The 16752-nt window shown below is 39.8% G+C and overlaps 1 protein-coding gene across 1 annotated transcript; it reads left to right on the forward strand.

The window, feature by feature from the left end:
• Positions 1–3377: 3377 nt before the first annotated feature.
• LOC107826833 (pentatricopeptide repeat-containing protein At5g08305-like) lies at positions 3378–4311 on the forward strand. Its single transcript, XM_016653863.2, has one exon. The coding sequence runs from the start codon at positions 3454–3456 to the stop codon at positions 4294–4296; it is 843 nt and encodes a 280-aa protein (XP_016509349.2). The 5' UTR covers positions 3378–3453; the 3' UTR covers positions 4297–4311.
• Positions 4312–16752: the final 12441 nt, after the last annotated feature.

The following is a 16752-nucleotide window of genomic DNA, read 5'->3' on the forward strand; positions in this document are numbered from 1 at the left end:
TGGAGAAAATAGGGGGACGTAATGAACAACGATACTTACGATTTCTGTTCCATCGCTCTGGAAATTCGGCGGGTCAGAAATGACGTGTTCGATCTTGATAAAGAAGTACTTGTGCCAAAACTTATGGCTCGCCCAGTCATCCGTCCCGACCACCAGCCCTTTTGTACCACAAAGTCTCAAATGCACCATGGTACCCCTGAGGAAGCTGGGCAAGAATAAGTGCAAAAGATGATGGATGGAGACGTTGCATTCCGCCAGCTCTACATACTTAGTCAATAGCAGAAGCACCTTAAGCGTGTATGGCGAAAGCTGAGCTGGGCAAACCTGGTAAAACCTACAGAATTCTTCCGCTAGAGGGAAGAGAGGAAGGGTGTAGCCGATCACAAAAGGATATTCGTAGAAAGCACAGTACCCAGGCCTGTGGACGTCAACATAATCTTCCCCCACGAGAATCATCTCTATATAGGCAGGAATATCATACTTCATGCGGAGGGCATCAAGGTAAACTTGCTTTGTCTCAGAAAGTACGAGGTTCAGAGTAGAAAAGGCGGATCTTTGAGGAAATCATTTCGGGGTAGGGAATGCCTCGGTAGTAGCGCCTCCACCGTAAGAGCGTTATCACCCTTTTCTACCTCCACCTCTCCGCTGCCGGAAAGAGGCGCTATGGTGGACGGGGTGACTTCAGGAACCTCTTCATTAGCACGACGAGACCTTGGCATAGCCTCGTTTAAAGGAGTAGCAACACAAATGGGGGGGAAGAAGAAACTTCTGTCGGAGAATGTAAACGGGAACAAGAAGGTGTAAGAGCAAATGAAGAAGACTGAGAGGCTGTCAAGACAGTGTGGCTAAAGTTTTTCAAAAAATCAAACCTTTCACCTATTTATAGAGTTGGATGGCGCTAGAATTGAGGTGGCAAGTCTCAAATCGGCGCTAGAATCAAAGCGTCAAATCGCCAGGCCTTGTCTCGAAAATCCGCGTAATGATGACGCACGTAAAGCTGACATCAACCTCGGGCAGCGTGTACTTTACAATGCTCCACTGGGTGTGATAGCCATCTCTCATTGGCCGCGTCACAACATTCCTACGGGTCACATTTCTCCCAAAGCAGAGTCCGCTCATCGAGGACGCACCCGGTCGCGACCCTGATGAGCGGAGGGACTAACTATATGGGTCTGAATTTGGCCAACCACGACCTGCAATGAGCACGACCAATGGTCGAGTACCTGCGAGTCGACGCCAAGAAGGATACAACCTAGGTGGTAGATTAAACCTATCTAGGGAATGTCGAGAATATTCCTCAATGATCTCTTGCATGTCATTTCTATGGGGGGGGGGATAATTTCCGAATATATAAGAAGAATGAGAGCCTTGTAAAGGAGAGAGGCACACTTTGTAAAACTTACTAGCCTTGAATGAAAAGAAAATTAACAACGCTCTTCTCTCTATTCTTATCATCCTAGAGTTTATTGTCTTCAGCTACGATTTACCCCTTCATCTTTGATTGATTTGTCCAAAAAGAGTCTAACATCTTTTGAGTCAAACACTAACCATGGTTAAGACCGGATTTTAGTAAATTAAATATAAACTGTTGATATTAAAATGTGGCTTGTCCTTCTCAATTAAAAGGGAACTAGATCTTAAACTGATGAAAACATCGTTTGGTGGTGCGACACTAGAATTCACACTTCAAAAATATAAAGTATTAGTCCAGACTATGGGTGTTTATCGGACGGGCTGGGACGGGCTGAACGGGAAAAATCCCAGCCCGTTCGGTTAGCGAGCTGTGTTTTTTTGGATTTTTGTTGGCCCGTACGAGTTAGGGATCAAACGGGCTCGGGCGGGCCGGGCTCCAGTTTTTTTCTTTTTTTTTTTAAATTTAAATTTTATTTTTCTTATTCAATGTTATTGATAGTTAAGTATTTGCAAACTTTTAAGGGTTAGAATTAAACTTTGAAGTTTTAAGTTTAAAGTTTAAAGTTTTAAATTTGAAATTTATATTTTAAAATTATAAAATTGAAATTAGAAAGTAAGTAGCTACAAAAAATTATTTAATAAGAGTATAAGACCAATAGGCAATGTAAGGAACAAACTCTGAAGGCTTTCATTTATATTTTTAATACTTCAAATTAATTTGCAAGTTCTTTTTTGATTTTTTTATTTTTGAACTTGCAAATTAAAACTTAAAAGTTTACAATAATTGCAAAAAATAAGAAATAGTACATCACATGCTTTGCATCATTTTTGTAAGTTCTTCCAACATGAGGTTCTTGGTTTCCGGCATTTGTTGAATCGGAACCATAAACCATTATATCTCCAATTTCTTGGTCCTCCTCTTCGTTTACCTCGTCACACCCTTGATTTCGCCGTTCTGTTCTTATCCAATCTCTTAAGCACACTAGAATTTCCAAAGCGTTGCTGTACAATGAATGACGGGTATCTCCTAGCTGCTATCTTGCTTGGCTAAATGCGCTCTCTGATGCGACTGTTCAAATCGGCACATTTAGCACGTCTCAAGCCATGGCCGAAAGAATAGAAAATTGATTTAAGTTGCTCCTCCACCAACCCAGCGGTAGAAAATCTTTTGTGGGGGGCTCTGGTGACTTTTGCAAGTAGAATTGTAGTTCATCAATATTTCTGCTATTGGTTTGTTGATGCTCTCCTAGTGTAGACCAAATCTGATAATCTTGAACACAATCATCATCATCCATAGTTGTTCCAGATGTTGAAGGATTAGTTGAAGGAACATTTGCATCTACAACCGAAGAAGCATCAACAATGTTAGCATAATAATTATATAAAGTTTGTAAATGTGTGTGTAGCTCAGAAATACAAGTATCAATATCAGGAGTTTCAGTTGGGTCAATATCCATATAAGTATATAAAGCTCTAATTAATTGGCGACACTTTATCATTTTGACAGTAGGGTTTAAAATAGCACCAATTAGAGTAGTAAGAGAGTGAAATGTGAGAAAAAATGAAGAAGAAGGGGGACTATTTATAGATTTTAAAAGGTTAAAAAGTAATTTTGCAATTATTAGGGGTGGGAGGGCTATATTTTTAAATGGGGGAGCCGAAATTGGCCATTTTTGCAATTTCTGGTCGTTCCCCAACAGTCATTTCTCAATTTGACCGTTGGGAACGGTCCAATTAAATTTTTAAAAAAACTTCTAACGGTAACCGGGCTGCTAACGGACTATAGCCCGTGTTCAGCCCGTTAAGACATTTCAGGTTCAACGGGTTAGGGCCATCGTTAAGCTAAACGTGAACGTTCACAACCCGCCCCTAAATAACCCGTCTCAACCCGTCCATTAATGAACAGTAGCACTGAACCGGTCTGAAAACGGGTCAGGCCGGCCCGATTAACACCCTTAGTCCAGACCTCCCCATTTAAACCCCTTGCGAATCCTAACTTTCAGAATTGACAAGTTATGCTATGCTCCCAAATCATTAAAAATGCAACCTGCACTTAAAAATCAATCCACACGGCAATTATTAAGACCCTTCAGTTCATGGTCTTTTGCCATTAAAAATGCAAGATCACCTCGAAGAGCCTTGTCACTCTACGCTCAAATGCAACGCCAAGCCATTCCCTTCGACAGTTTCGCCATTCTTTTCACTCTCAGATCATGCACCCAGTTGCGCAACCTTCCCCTCATATGCCACCTACATGCCCATCTCCTCAAATTAGGCTTTAATATCCATGTGTATGTTGCCACCTCTCTGCTTAACGCCTATGCTGGAACCTCGCTTGAGTGTGCATACAAGCTGTTCGATGAAATTCCCGTGAGAAATACTGTCACGTGGAACACGATAATAACTTGCTTTTCTCGTTCCGGGGACGTTAAAGGAGCGAGGAAGATGTTCGATCAGATGCCTTTGAGAGACCTAGCTTCGTGGTCGGCAATGATAGCTGGATACATGAACAATGGGCATTGGGAGGAAGGTGTGGCGCTCTTCCAAGAAATGGTTATGTTTGAACAACTAAAGCCTGATCAAGTGACCATTGGGCCAATATTGGCGGGCTGTTCTGAAATGGGTTCAATTGGTTTGCTCCTTGGGAAATCAGTGCATGGTTTTGTCGTGAAGAATCATTGGGAACTTAATGTTGAGCTTGGTACTTGTTTAGTAGACATGTATGCTAAATGTGGATTCTTGAATTTTGCTTCTCTGGTTTTCGATATGATGAAAGATAGAAATGTCGTTACTTGGACTGCTTTAATTTGTGGAGCAGCAAAACATGGTTTTGGAACTGAAGCGTTGGAGATATTTAGGAAAATGAGACATGGGAATCTTTAAAGACAAGAAAAATGCTTCTAATATATGATATTATAGATGACAAATAATCGGATAATCTTAATTTTCATCTTAGTTTGGACTGTTGGTATTTTGCACTATTTTATTGGTTAGCGTGATTGTGTATACGTTCGCGTGACATGATCAGGGGAAGCATATGAAGTTATCAATACTATGTCACCCGAGCCTAACATAGTTATATGGGGTTCCTTTTTGTCATCTTGCAAGTTGCATAAACAATTTGAGATGGCAGAGCGAGTGATTGAGAGGGTCATGAATGTGGTGAGGCCAGAGAATGATGGAGGGGTTTATACCCTTATCTCAGACTTGTATGTTCTGGGTGGTAAATGGGCCAAAGCCGAGAGGGTGAGGCAGTTGATGCTCCATCAACATGTGAGGAAAGCCAGAGGATGTAGTTTTATACGAAATAATACAACATGAAGTATTAAACAGCAGCAGATTCTTGTTTAGATAATTCTCTGGTCAAGAAAGTTTTTATTTCTTCTTTCTGTTCTTGAAGTGACTTTCACCGACAGTAGAATTAGGAAGGCGGAGGACTTATCAAGTTAAGACGAAGAAAGAAGCAACTTGTAATTGCAGAAAAAACAAAGATACTGGAAAAAGATGCCACATGTAGGAAGGTGGCATGTCTCCGTTCTTCCTCACACAAAAGTATAATTCCTGTATTTATGCCCCAATGACACCAATTGAATCTATAAGGTTCTTTAGCAGAATGTGGAAGATCATGAAAGGTCGAGATCAACATTTCATCGTTGTCAATGCTCTACTTAGCTAAAGCGTCTACAACTTGATCAGCCTTCCTATAACAATGACGAATAACACAATTTAGTTGCCTGGTAATATCTTGAATGGCTTGATAATGTCCCAAAACTGCTATGGAGGTTTGGAATTTCCTCTAAATCATCTCTATAACCAACAAAGAGTCATATTCTTGGAAAATGTTGTGGATCTTATTCTGAATACACCAATTACTACAGTTTCTGCCAATTGGAGAAGCAAAAGTCATGATTAAGCTTCCCCTCTGATCCCTGCAAATACCTCCAATACCTCTATACCAGCATATCCTTCTGGATTTTTGCTACCATCTGTATTGATTTTAAACCAAGATTCTGCAGGCTTGTCCCATTTAACAACTTTTCATTCAATCCTGTGATTAAGCTGCAAAATCTATTGACAAGTAGCATCCCAGCCTGCGGAAATCTCCATTCCACTTATCTTTGGAAACCAACCATTTGACATGTAGCAAAATCTGATCGAATACTCTTTTCAGATAGATTCTGGAATCTCAGCATCTGACCTTCATCATATCTCCCAACAAATTACCATTGGAGTAACTAATTTGGAGAATAGTATGGTAAATGCTGGAGTATTGATTCTTTACTTGACATCCCACCACCTTTGAATCATGATCCTGATAGGGATCTCATCCCATCTAACTCACCAATGAATTTCCAAAAAAAATCGTTTCAACTTCTTAAACTTGAAGTATACCGTCTTCTTATAATTATTTCAAACTAACAAGCTATAAACGTTGCTCATATCTAGTTGGGATTGAGTCGATATAATTGTCAACAAGTTATCTGGAGTATCTTTTTGGAAGCTGAAAAAAGAGAGTGTAGAATCCCATAAACTGTGATAGTTAATGTGTTTGTTTAAGTTATTATGGGCAGTGGCGAAGCCAGGAATTTACGTGTTCAAACTTGAAAGAAGTGAAAAAAATCTCCGAGAAAGAGTGTTCAATTTGTGTTATATACCTCTAAAATCTAATATTTACCTATACATGCAGTGTAATTTTCCGACGAAGGATGGTTAGTTGACCACCCTTTACAACATATAGCTTCGCCCATGATTGTGGGTGTCATGCAGGAATAATGCCATTATCTGAAAACTCGATTTTTCGACTGAAAATTTCGAAAGAACTAGTTTTAGTAAAGTTGTATACACTAAACTAGTTTTGATTCACTGTGCGTTCCTCGATCTACGTTGTATCGCGAAATTTTTTTATTGCAAAATGTAGGAAAATATTTTCTGATTTTATGATTTATTAATTATTTGTTCAACTTTTTTATGGAGAAGGTATGTTATTTGTTGAATCAAGTTTTCCAAGAAAAGGCTGTTTCAAGAAGTTTATATATGCAAGATGCTACGTTCTGAAATTTAGAGCTAGCTCGTGATCTGATTTAAGCTGACAAACGACACATTTTCCTTTTCTTTGGTTTATGGGGTAAATTAACTATCTTTTCCATTTATTGTGAAAAAATTTGTTAATTTAGAAATTTCATATTTGACGCATTAATGGAATTAAGTTAAAGTAAAAACTTGTGAATCAGAAAGAGAGAAGTACGTTAATTACTCTTAATTTCTTTTCTTTTGTTAAAAAACTACTGACTAGAAATTTCCTATTGGATGAATGGAGTTAGAAAAAGTAAATAAATTGTAAAAAATAAAAATTAAAAGGCAACGAAATAAAATAAGGAAACTAATATCACCTGTTTAAATCTGTTAAGTTAGTCCAGTTGTAAGACTAGGGCATTGTAAAAATTACGAAAGGAAGTAACTTGAGTCCCAAGCTCGCGTAACCTTCCCCCAAGATTAACACTTTTTTCCCTCTATAAATTTGTTTCCTAAATTTTCTCTGTTGGAATTTACATATCTATAAATAGTCCACTACGCATTCACGTTAATTAGCTTTCAAAGCCATTCGTTTAGGGTTTACTTTCATAATTCTTGTCTTCAACTTGAGAGAATATAATAGTAGTACTCTTGATTGTCGTTGTTGAAGGGTTTTCTGTGTTGCGGCAATTACTTGTCACTACGCCGTCGCTATGTCGATGTTACCAGTACGACGTGGGTGTATCATCGGTGTTCGGTTTCACCCAACTGAAGCAGAGTTGATCAACTTTCTTAAAAGGTTCCTAAAGGGCGAGCCTTTGCCGATCGAGTGAATGCCCTAATTTCCAACTTGCCGATATCTATGGAGACCAACCATCATGGGAGATATTTGGAGCTAATTCTGATCATCCCGAAGAGAAGGTTCGCCATTTTTTTACTCGGTTGAAGAAACAGAAGAGTGAACATACAAGGGTTCGTCGAACTTGCGCCAACGAGACATAGAAAGTTAAACCAAACGTTTTCCTATCAAGAATGGTAAGTGAACTGTGGTTGGGTTTAGAAGAAGTTTCGAGTTTCAAAGTAGTACTAAAGAAGGAGAGAACAATAAAATTTGGCTGATGAAAGAATATTTCATCGGGGATGATTTCTTCGGAGAAAACTACATTCCTAAAGAGGATATTGTAGCGTGCCGAATCAAGAAGAATACAAGATCAGAGAAAAATCATGGGGTAAATATGGAGGAACAAGATGTTGCCAACGTGATCAAAGCTGTGTTGCATGGACCTGATGACTACTGCACAACGCAACCGGTGAAAATTAGTCAAGGGAATGAGATTCACAATGAGTTTACTGAAAAAATAATGTTGCATGCAGAATATGCGCCATATGATTGTTTGAGCGGAGACGGAATTCAAGTTACCATGGAGAACCAAAATAATATGATGTCCATACTTACGACAGATGCAAATACAACTTTGAATACCTTGGAACAAGAAGCATGTGGTCTACCTTTGACTGGAATGGAGCAAGGCTACAAAGCAGATTATCAGACAAATAACAACGGTGAATTCTGGGAAGCGATGAATGAAATATTGAAAGACGTTAATATTATCGTTCCTGATAATTGGTGACAATATCAGTTCTACTAGATATGCATGAAAATATCAATAGTTAATTTTACTTTTATTTTTTTTGGTAATGAAGACATATATAAAAACACATACTAAGAGTCATTACATAGTTCATTACATATGGGAACTGTTCTAGGACACGTAGTTCCCTAGCTTGTCCCTTTCCAAAATAGAAACAACAAAAGTAGGAGGAATTAGATAAGTCTGTAAGCTTCCAATGGTTGGTAAGCTGCTTCCATTCTTCGCCATTGAATCAGCCGCTTGGTTAGCCTCTCTGTAGAGCTGTAGTGGCGGATCCCCTGCTCTACTCAATAGGCATCTACAATCATCAATTAGGTTATAGGCACAGTTCTTATTATCAATTAGATTAATGAGTTCCTTACAATCCGTTTCAATAGTGAGAGGGAGGTAGTTGTTCTCTATGGCTAATTTCAGACCATGCAGTAGTGCTAATGTTTCCATAAAATATTAGTTGCATGTGAAATACTCATGCTGTACCCAAAAACCCATTCTCCATTTGCCCCTTCTGGCCACCTTTTCCTGAATTTCCAAAACATGATCCATCCATATTGAGTTTACAGATGTTTTGTTCCGGCAGTTTCCATTTAATGAGAATGGTGTCTCTAATTATGGAAGGTCGTTTTTGGTTTGTGGCCAGGAGTTTGTATTCCATGGCTTTGTTAACTATGTTTTTTAGGAGAAGAGGTTTGTTATTGTTGAATATCGTCTCATTTCTATGCAGCCAAATGTGCCAGAGGATAAAGGGAAGGATATCAGACCAAACGAGATATTCATTGAACCTAGTATTCGAGCTACTTTGGGCTTTTAACCAGTTATGTAGGGTGTATTGGTCTGGCAGTTCTGGAGTGGGGGGGAGAAGCTTGAAACCAGCTTGATCCCAGATTGTTTTGGAGTACTTACACCTAAAGAACATATGCATTATATTTTCATTCTTAGTGCTACAAATGTTGCAGGTCAGAGAGTTTGTGATGTTCCTGTTGAAGAGCATTTGTGATGTGGGGAGTTTATTATGAATAGCCGTCCATAGGAAGAATCTTATTTTGTTGAGGGTTTTAATTTTCCATAGCCATTTGTAATCTTTTGTGTCCCCCTACTCTCCCCCTTTGAGCATTTCATAAGCTGATTTGATAGTAAAAGTCCCATTGGTACTTTTGCCCCAGCTATATTTATCTTCAATAGGTTGAAATTGCTTGATGTATAAAGTGCTAGTGATTTTGTTCTTAACCTCGATTGGAAGCTGGAATGATAAATTATTAAGGTTATAAGAGTTATTTTCAATAATATCTGCTAACGGTTGATGTTGTTCATGACTCATTAAGGGCTCTTGGATTTGGGTTCTTAACGTTTCCTTATTACCTAGACAGGCGTCATGCCAGATTTTAATTGATTGCCCGTTTCTAATTTCCTAATGAATACCTTGTTTACAAATGCTTGTGCCCTAGACAATATTTTTCCAGATATAGGAGCCATTTTTATCTTGGAGATTCCAGCTTTGTTGGGGGTTCCCACTATTATATATGTTGTGAAGTACCCTACTCCAAAGGGATTTATGATTTTTTTAATATCTCCAAGCTAGGCTAGCGCTAAAGGATTGGTTTTTCCAATTTGTTTTGTATAGTCCCAACCCCCCATCCTTCTTTTGCTTTATGGCAGTGTTCCAATTTATCAAATGGTATTTTCTTTTTTCCGGAGGTGCTCCCCTATAGGAAGTTCCTTTGGATTTTATCAATGTTATTAATAGTAGCTTGGGGAGGTTGTAGATTTGCATAACATGATTGGAGATTGCAGCCAGGGTTGACTTAATGAGAGTGGTCCTTCCTGCTATGTTAAGGAAGTTGATTTTTCACCCTTTTAGTCTATTGTTTAGATGATCAATTATATACTGGAAGTCTTTCTTTGAGGGATTAGAAAAACCTATAAGGAATCCTAAGTACTTACCGAATTTTCTAGTGTGGCTTATTCATAAGCAGTTGCTAAAGTCGGTTTTTATGTCTACTGGAATATTTTCGGAAAATATTAGCCTTGATTTGTTGAAGTTGATAGATTGGCCTGAATGTACGCAAAATTTATTGAGAGTGTCTATGATAGAGTTGCAGCTTTTCTGATTAGCGTTTGCTAAAAGGATTAGATCATCTGCAAAGAATAGGTGTGATAGAGGGGGACTTTTTGAAGAGATTTTGACTGGGTCCCATCTGCAGCAGTCAATTTCGTGGTGAATTAGTCTTGACAGCATTTCCATGCAAATGATAAAGATATAAGGGGATAGGGGGTCACCCTGGCAAATACCTCTAGACGGTCTAAAGAATTCTGAATTGGATCCGTTAATAATGATAGAGGTAGACGTGGTGAGATACAGGACATGATTAGGTCAATTAAATCTTGAGGGAATTTTAGGGAGGTTAGTGAGAATTTTATAAAAGACCATTCTAGTTTATCGAATGCTTTTTCTAGGTCTATTTTAATTAACATTTTCCCCTTTTTCCTTTTAATTTTTTAAAGTGATTTAGGACCTCGTGGACAATGATACCATTATCTGAAGATCTTCTGCCCTTTATGAAGCTAGTTTGTGTTGGGTGAATTAATTTGGGCAGAAGGGGTTTGATTCTATTGACTATGATTTTTGTTACTACCTTGTAGGCAGTGTTACACAAGCTGATAGGTCGATATTGCTTGATAGTTTCAGCATTTTGGCATTTTGGGATTAGGCAGATGTAGGTGTTATTCATATCCTCAGCCATTTTTTCTCCCTAAAAGTGTCTTTGCAGAAGTCAATTAGTGCTCCTTTAGTTTCGTTCCAGAATTTCTGGTAAAAAAAGAGGTGTAGACCATTCGGCCCGGGTGCTTTGTATGGTTTAAAGGAGTCTAAAGTATTTTTTTTAATTTTACGGGTTGTGACGTCTTGGCATAGGGTTTGTTGGTCCATGTTGTCAAGGGGTTGCATAGAAGGACGTGTAGTGATTCGCTCTATGGGAGGTGTTATGTCCTGTTGTAAAGAGTTTTGTGTAGTAGTTGTTTATTAAAGATTTAATATCTTTTTGGTCGTAGTACCAGTTGCCCACTTCGTCCTTAAGACTTAGGATTCTATTCTTTCTTCTACGTTGCATGGTGGTGATGTGAAATAATTTTGTGCTTCCATCCCCTTATTTCAACCATTGTATTCGGGATTTGAGCCTCTAAAATTCCTCCTCTAGTTTTAGAATGTCATTTAATTCCTTCAATAGGTTTGTTTCAAGGTCCAGAAGGAATTGACTGGTCGTATAATTAGGGGAATTTTGTATCCCATTAATTCTGGAGATTATGATATTTTTTTATTGAAAATATTGCCAAAAGTACTAATGTTCCATTCTTTTATATTTTTTGTAAAATTTTCAATTGCTCCTAGTATATTATCTTGGTTGGTCCATGACTCCTCAACGAGATTTTTGAACGTTGGGTGAGATAACCACATGGATTCAATTCTAAAGATGTTATTACTGTGTGAGAAATTTTTGAATAGGTCTAGTTTTATGGGACAGTGGTCAGAATGAATTCTTGTTAAGTGTGTGATGTGCGCTTCTTTAAAAAGGTTGATCCAGATTGAGTTAGCTATGTATCTATCCAACCTTTCCATGATTAAAGTTCTAGTATTTTTCCTTTTATTTGTCCAAGTATATTTTGAGCCCTTATACCCTAGGTCTGTATTGATGCTTTGTCTAGTGGGTTTGGCTGCATTTCAGGTTTGTGGACTGTTTCATGGTTCTTCCTTCTAAATTCCTTTCTAGGTTGATGCGTTTGGCCGGAGTTTGTGATCTGAAAGGTATCGTGCAACAAATGTTTCCCTTGCATTTTGTGTTCCTAATTTGGTTGTCTTTGTGGAGGGGTGCTTTGCCTTCCCATTTGGTCCTATCTTTTCCTAGTTTTTTTATGAGTAACTATGGTCCAGTAGTCAATTTTCTCTGTTAGGGACTCAATTCCATCATTATTTTGGTGATTATCAGTTACGTCTTTTCCCTTTGAAGGCTTTTGGTGTGGGCAGTTTGTTTGAGTATGTCCCAATCTGCCGCATTGTGAGCAGAGCATGTTAAAACCTTCATAGGTAATCCTTTGGTAATGTCGTCCTATGATAACATGAGTTTTAAGGGGGCTTTCTATGGGTTTTAGGATACATACTCTCGCTTATTTTCCCCTGGTAGTTGAAGCAGCGTATGCATCTATCCGTAGTACCTTCCCTATTTTTGGAGAATTTCATAATCATAAAATTCTATTGGTAGTTCTGGTAGTCTGGCCCAAATTGCTGAGTATGCTTGCGAGGTTACTGAGGCTACGAACTTTGGCTCCCATTTTCGGATATTGAGGAACTATTTCCCAATGAACCATGGTCCTCCATGGAGTGCTTTGTCGTAGTTTTCTGGGTTCAAGAATTTAATTAGGTAGTAGTTGTAGCCTAGGTCTATTAGTGTGATACTTTCCGTTGGTTTCCATATTGCCATGATTTTGTTTTGGAGGAAAGAGTAACTCACTTTTCTGCCAAATATTTTGATGATAACAGCATTTGTCCAGTTGTTGTAGATCATTTCTTTGTCTGTGTGAGGAATAAAGTTCTTAGATTCATTGTGATTCTCAGTTTCATCAGAAGTGTCGTGGCCTTCCACCGATTTCTGGACTGCTATTTGGTTTTGGTGATGTGCTTCTATGACGACCTGACCGGTCATCTTAAGAATTTACGCTCCGATCCCCTATTAACTACTTTCCTCGTATTTATTTTTGCTATTTTGATTTGCCGGGATGTTCGGTTTTGAGTTTCGGAGAGTTTTGGGACACTTAGTCCCTAAATGAGAGCTTAAGTATTGGAAAGTTGATTGTAGTCGGAACAGTATGAAGACTGCCTCAAAATGGAATTCTGATGGTTCTGTTAGCTCCATTGGGTTATTTCGAGCTTAGGGGCGTGTTCAGATTGTGTTTTAGAGGTCCGTAGCTAATTTGGGCTTGAAATGCCCAAAGGTCAAACTTTGAAGTTTCTAGTTTGATAGTGAAATTTTGATCCGAGGGTTGGAATGGAATTTCGGAAGTCGGAGTAGCTCTGTAGTGTTGAATATGACGTGTGTGCAAAATTTCAGGTCATTCGGATGAGGTTTGATAGATTTTTTAATCAAAAGCGTATTTTTAGAGTTTTGGAATTTTTAGGCTTGAATCCATGGTTGATTTGTCGTTTCGATGTTGCTTTAGGTATTTCAAAGATTGGTATAAGTTTGGACAATGGTATTAGACTTTTTGGTGCCTTTGGTTGAGGTCCCGAGGGCCTCGGGATGATTTCGGATGGTTGACGGAAGGATTTTGGAGTTTGGAGTTGCAGCTTCAGCTGCTGGTTTTCTGTCATAACCGCACCTACGAGTGTGGGACCGCAGGTGCGGCGCCGCAGAAGCGGCTATGTGGCCACAGAAGCGAGATAGTCCCAAAGCTCTAGGATCCGGAGGTGCAGCTGGTTTTTGCAAATGTGGTGCCGCAGATGCGACGAAGCGACCGCAAATGTGGACCCAGCCTGTTAAGTGACTTTTCGCACCTTCGATGCATTCTTCCGCATGTGAGGGATCGCAGGTGCGGTAATCGCTGGGCAGAAACATATAAATACTTGCCTTCGCGAAATTTAGTTATTTTTCACCTTTTTTCAAACGGGAAAAAGCTTGGGGAGCATTTTTCAAGAGGGATTTTCAGAGGAGTTCATTGGGGTAAGGTCTTTGGTCCCTAAACTTGTTATTGGAATGATTTTTTTCAATTTAAGCATGAAAAATTAAGGAAAATCAGTGGTAAATTGGGGGTTAGGGCTTGACTAATTAGAGACCTTTGAGTGATAATTTGAGGTGACCCTTTGAGGTCCGATTTTGGTACTTTTGATATGACTGAACTCGTGAGAGTGTGAGGATTCTGGAAATATAAATTTTTTCCGATTCCGAGGCATGGTCCCGAGGGGCGTTTTGGTCATTTTTTCTAATTTCGCGTATTAGCTTAGAATTTCTTTGTAGAATCAGTTACTTGAAGTGTTATTTATATTATGCGATTGAATTGAATAGATTTGGGCTATTTGGAGTCGAGTACTCGTGGCAAGAGCATGGTTTCGGATTGATTTGAGCTGGTTCGAGGTAAGTGGCTTACCTAACCTTGTGTGGGGGACCTTTCCCTTAGGATTAGGTATATTTAATAATTGAAATGCCTTGTACGTGAGGTGACGAGTACGTACTTGAGCTAATTGTTGAAAATCCGGTTTTCTTTAAGTAATTTTAATTGTGTTCCTTTTTCCTGTCTTATACTACTTGCAATTTAAGTCTGTTGTTAGCCTAGAAAAGCATGTTTAACTGACTTAATTGCTTACTTGCTTAAACTTCCTTAATTGTATTATGTGAAGCATGTTAGGTTAAAATTACATGTTTACTTGGTACGAAATTGAGCTTAAATGAGTATTCCTTGTGTTGTTGCTACGTGTTTTACTTTGGGACTACGGGACGGCATCCCCGGAGATCCCTTGCACGTATTTATGATTTGAGCTGAGGTGCGGGATACCAAGAGATCCCTAGAATATATTGAGGATACCGAGAGATCCTCAGGAAACCAAGAGATCCCTGGCATATATTGAGGATACAAAGAGATCCTCGGGATACCAAGAGATCCCTGGCATATATTGAGAGTACTAAGAGATCCTCGGGATACTGAGAGATCCCCAGTTATTTCCTTGTGATTGTTTTTGCCTCTGTTTTTGTTATTGAATTCCTCATTTTTTTGTATTAAATTCTTATTGTTAGCTTTCAACTGTACTGCTTATCTTACACTGTCATACCTTATATTTTCATTTGATCTCAGTAGGGCCCTGACCTTCCTCATAACTACCCGACTGAGGTTGGGCTTGGCACTTACTGAGTACCGCTGTGGTGTAATCATGCCCTTTCTGCGCATGTTTTTCATGTGCAGATCCAGGTACTTTGACTCAGTCCTATCATCCTTGAGGCGAGGCGACTGCTCCAGAGACTTCGAGGTATATCTGCCGCGTCCGCAGACCGAGAAGTCCCTTTCCATTCTATCTTGTAGTGATAGCCCTTCTATTTTCTTCTATTGATGTAGACATTCGGAGTTAGAGAATTTTTATTATATTCGTAGCTTGTGATTCATGGGTTTCCGGGTTTTGGAAAAATGTATTGGTTAGAGTTAATATTGTGTATGTCAGGCGGCACTTTTAATCGTTGTTTCATTACTCTATTTCTGTTTTAAATTGTCTTCTTCCGCAAATTTGGTTTATCTTCCGCAATTTAGGCTTACCTAGTCGTAGAGACTAGGTGCCGTCACGATGGTTCACGGAGGACAAACTGGTATCGTGACAAGTTGGTATCAGAGTTCTAGGTTCATAGGAGTCATGAATCACAAGCCGGTTTATTAGAGTCTCGTTGATCGGTACGGAGACGTCTGTACTTATCTACGAGAGGCTATGTAACTGTTAGGAAAATTTCACTTCATTTGATTTCCTTGTCGTGCGAGATTTTGATATCACTATTCTAAACTTCTATCTTCTATTCTCTCACAGATGGTGAGGACATGCGCTACCCGAGATGATCAGGCACCCGCGCCCCCTACTATAGCCGTCAGAGGCCGGGGCCGGGGTAGAGGCTGAGGACGTGCACGTGGTGCAGTCAGAGCACCTGCGTGAGCTGCCACTGAGGTACCACCAGCAGTTCTAGCTAGAGTTCAGACACCTGATATGCCTACTGCTACTACTACTCCAGCACTTCAGGAGACTCTGGCACAGTTCATGAGCATGTACACCACTTTGGCTCAAGTAGGGTTTCTTCCCCTTGCTGCAGCTACATCTTAGGCCGGGGGAAGAGCACAAGCTCCCACCGCCCACACTCCTGAGCAGCGAGTGCATATTGAGCAGGTCTCTAAGATTATTCCTGTACAACCGGCAGTCCGAGATCAGCCCGAGGACAGGGCAATGGTTTCCGAGGATGAACAACTGAAGCTTGAGAGGTTCAAGAGGTACAAGCCTCATGTATTCAGCGGCCTAGCATCAGAGGATGCTCTGGAATTTCTAGATGAGAGTTACCATATTCTCCATACCATTGGTATATCAAGATCGAGCAAGGTTTCCTTCACTACTTTCCAGCTTCGAGGAGCCGCCTATGAGTGGTGGCACACCTATGAGTTAGACTGTCCGGATGATGCTGCTTCACTAACTTGGACTCAGTTTTTAGATATGTTCCTGAGAGAGTATGTTCCTCAGAGCCTGAGGGAGCATGGCCCGCAGAGTTTGAGCATTTGCGCTAGGATGCCATGACTGTCCCGGAGTATGCTGTCCGTTACATTAGCTTGGCTAGACATGCCCTAGCCTTGGTTTCTACTGTTCGTGAGAGGGTTCGCCGGTTTATTGAGGGGCTTATTCCCAGCATCAAATCTGAGTTGTAGATGGATATTTCTTATCAGCAGGTGGTGAGCATTGCTAGAAGGATTGAAGGTATGCATGCTAGGAAAAGAGAGGAGAGGGAGGCCAAGAGGTCTCGAGAGTCGGGCCATTATTCTGGTGCCCGTGCCCAAGATACAGGTCGTCATGGTAGGGGTTATATGAGCCGCCCTGTTCATTCAACTCTTCCAGTAGCCAGTGGTATTCCAGCTCCTCCTAGACCTCAGAAGCCTTATTATGCACCCCGGTATCAAG

The sequence above is a fragment of the Nicotiana tabacum genome, chromosome 6 (assembly GCF_000715075.1).
Source record: "Nicotiana tabacum cultivar K326 chromosome 6, ASM71507v2, whole genome shotgun sequence".
Taxonomy (NCBI): Eukaryota; Viridiplantae; Streptophyta; class Magnoliopsida; order Solanales; family Solanaceae; genus Nicotiana; species Nicotiana tabacum.

Coding starts and splice junctions, on each gene's coding strand:
- LOC107826833 (XM_016653863.2), top strand. CDS start 3,454: ATGCAACCTGCACTTAAAAATCAATCCACACGGCAATTATTAAGACCC.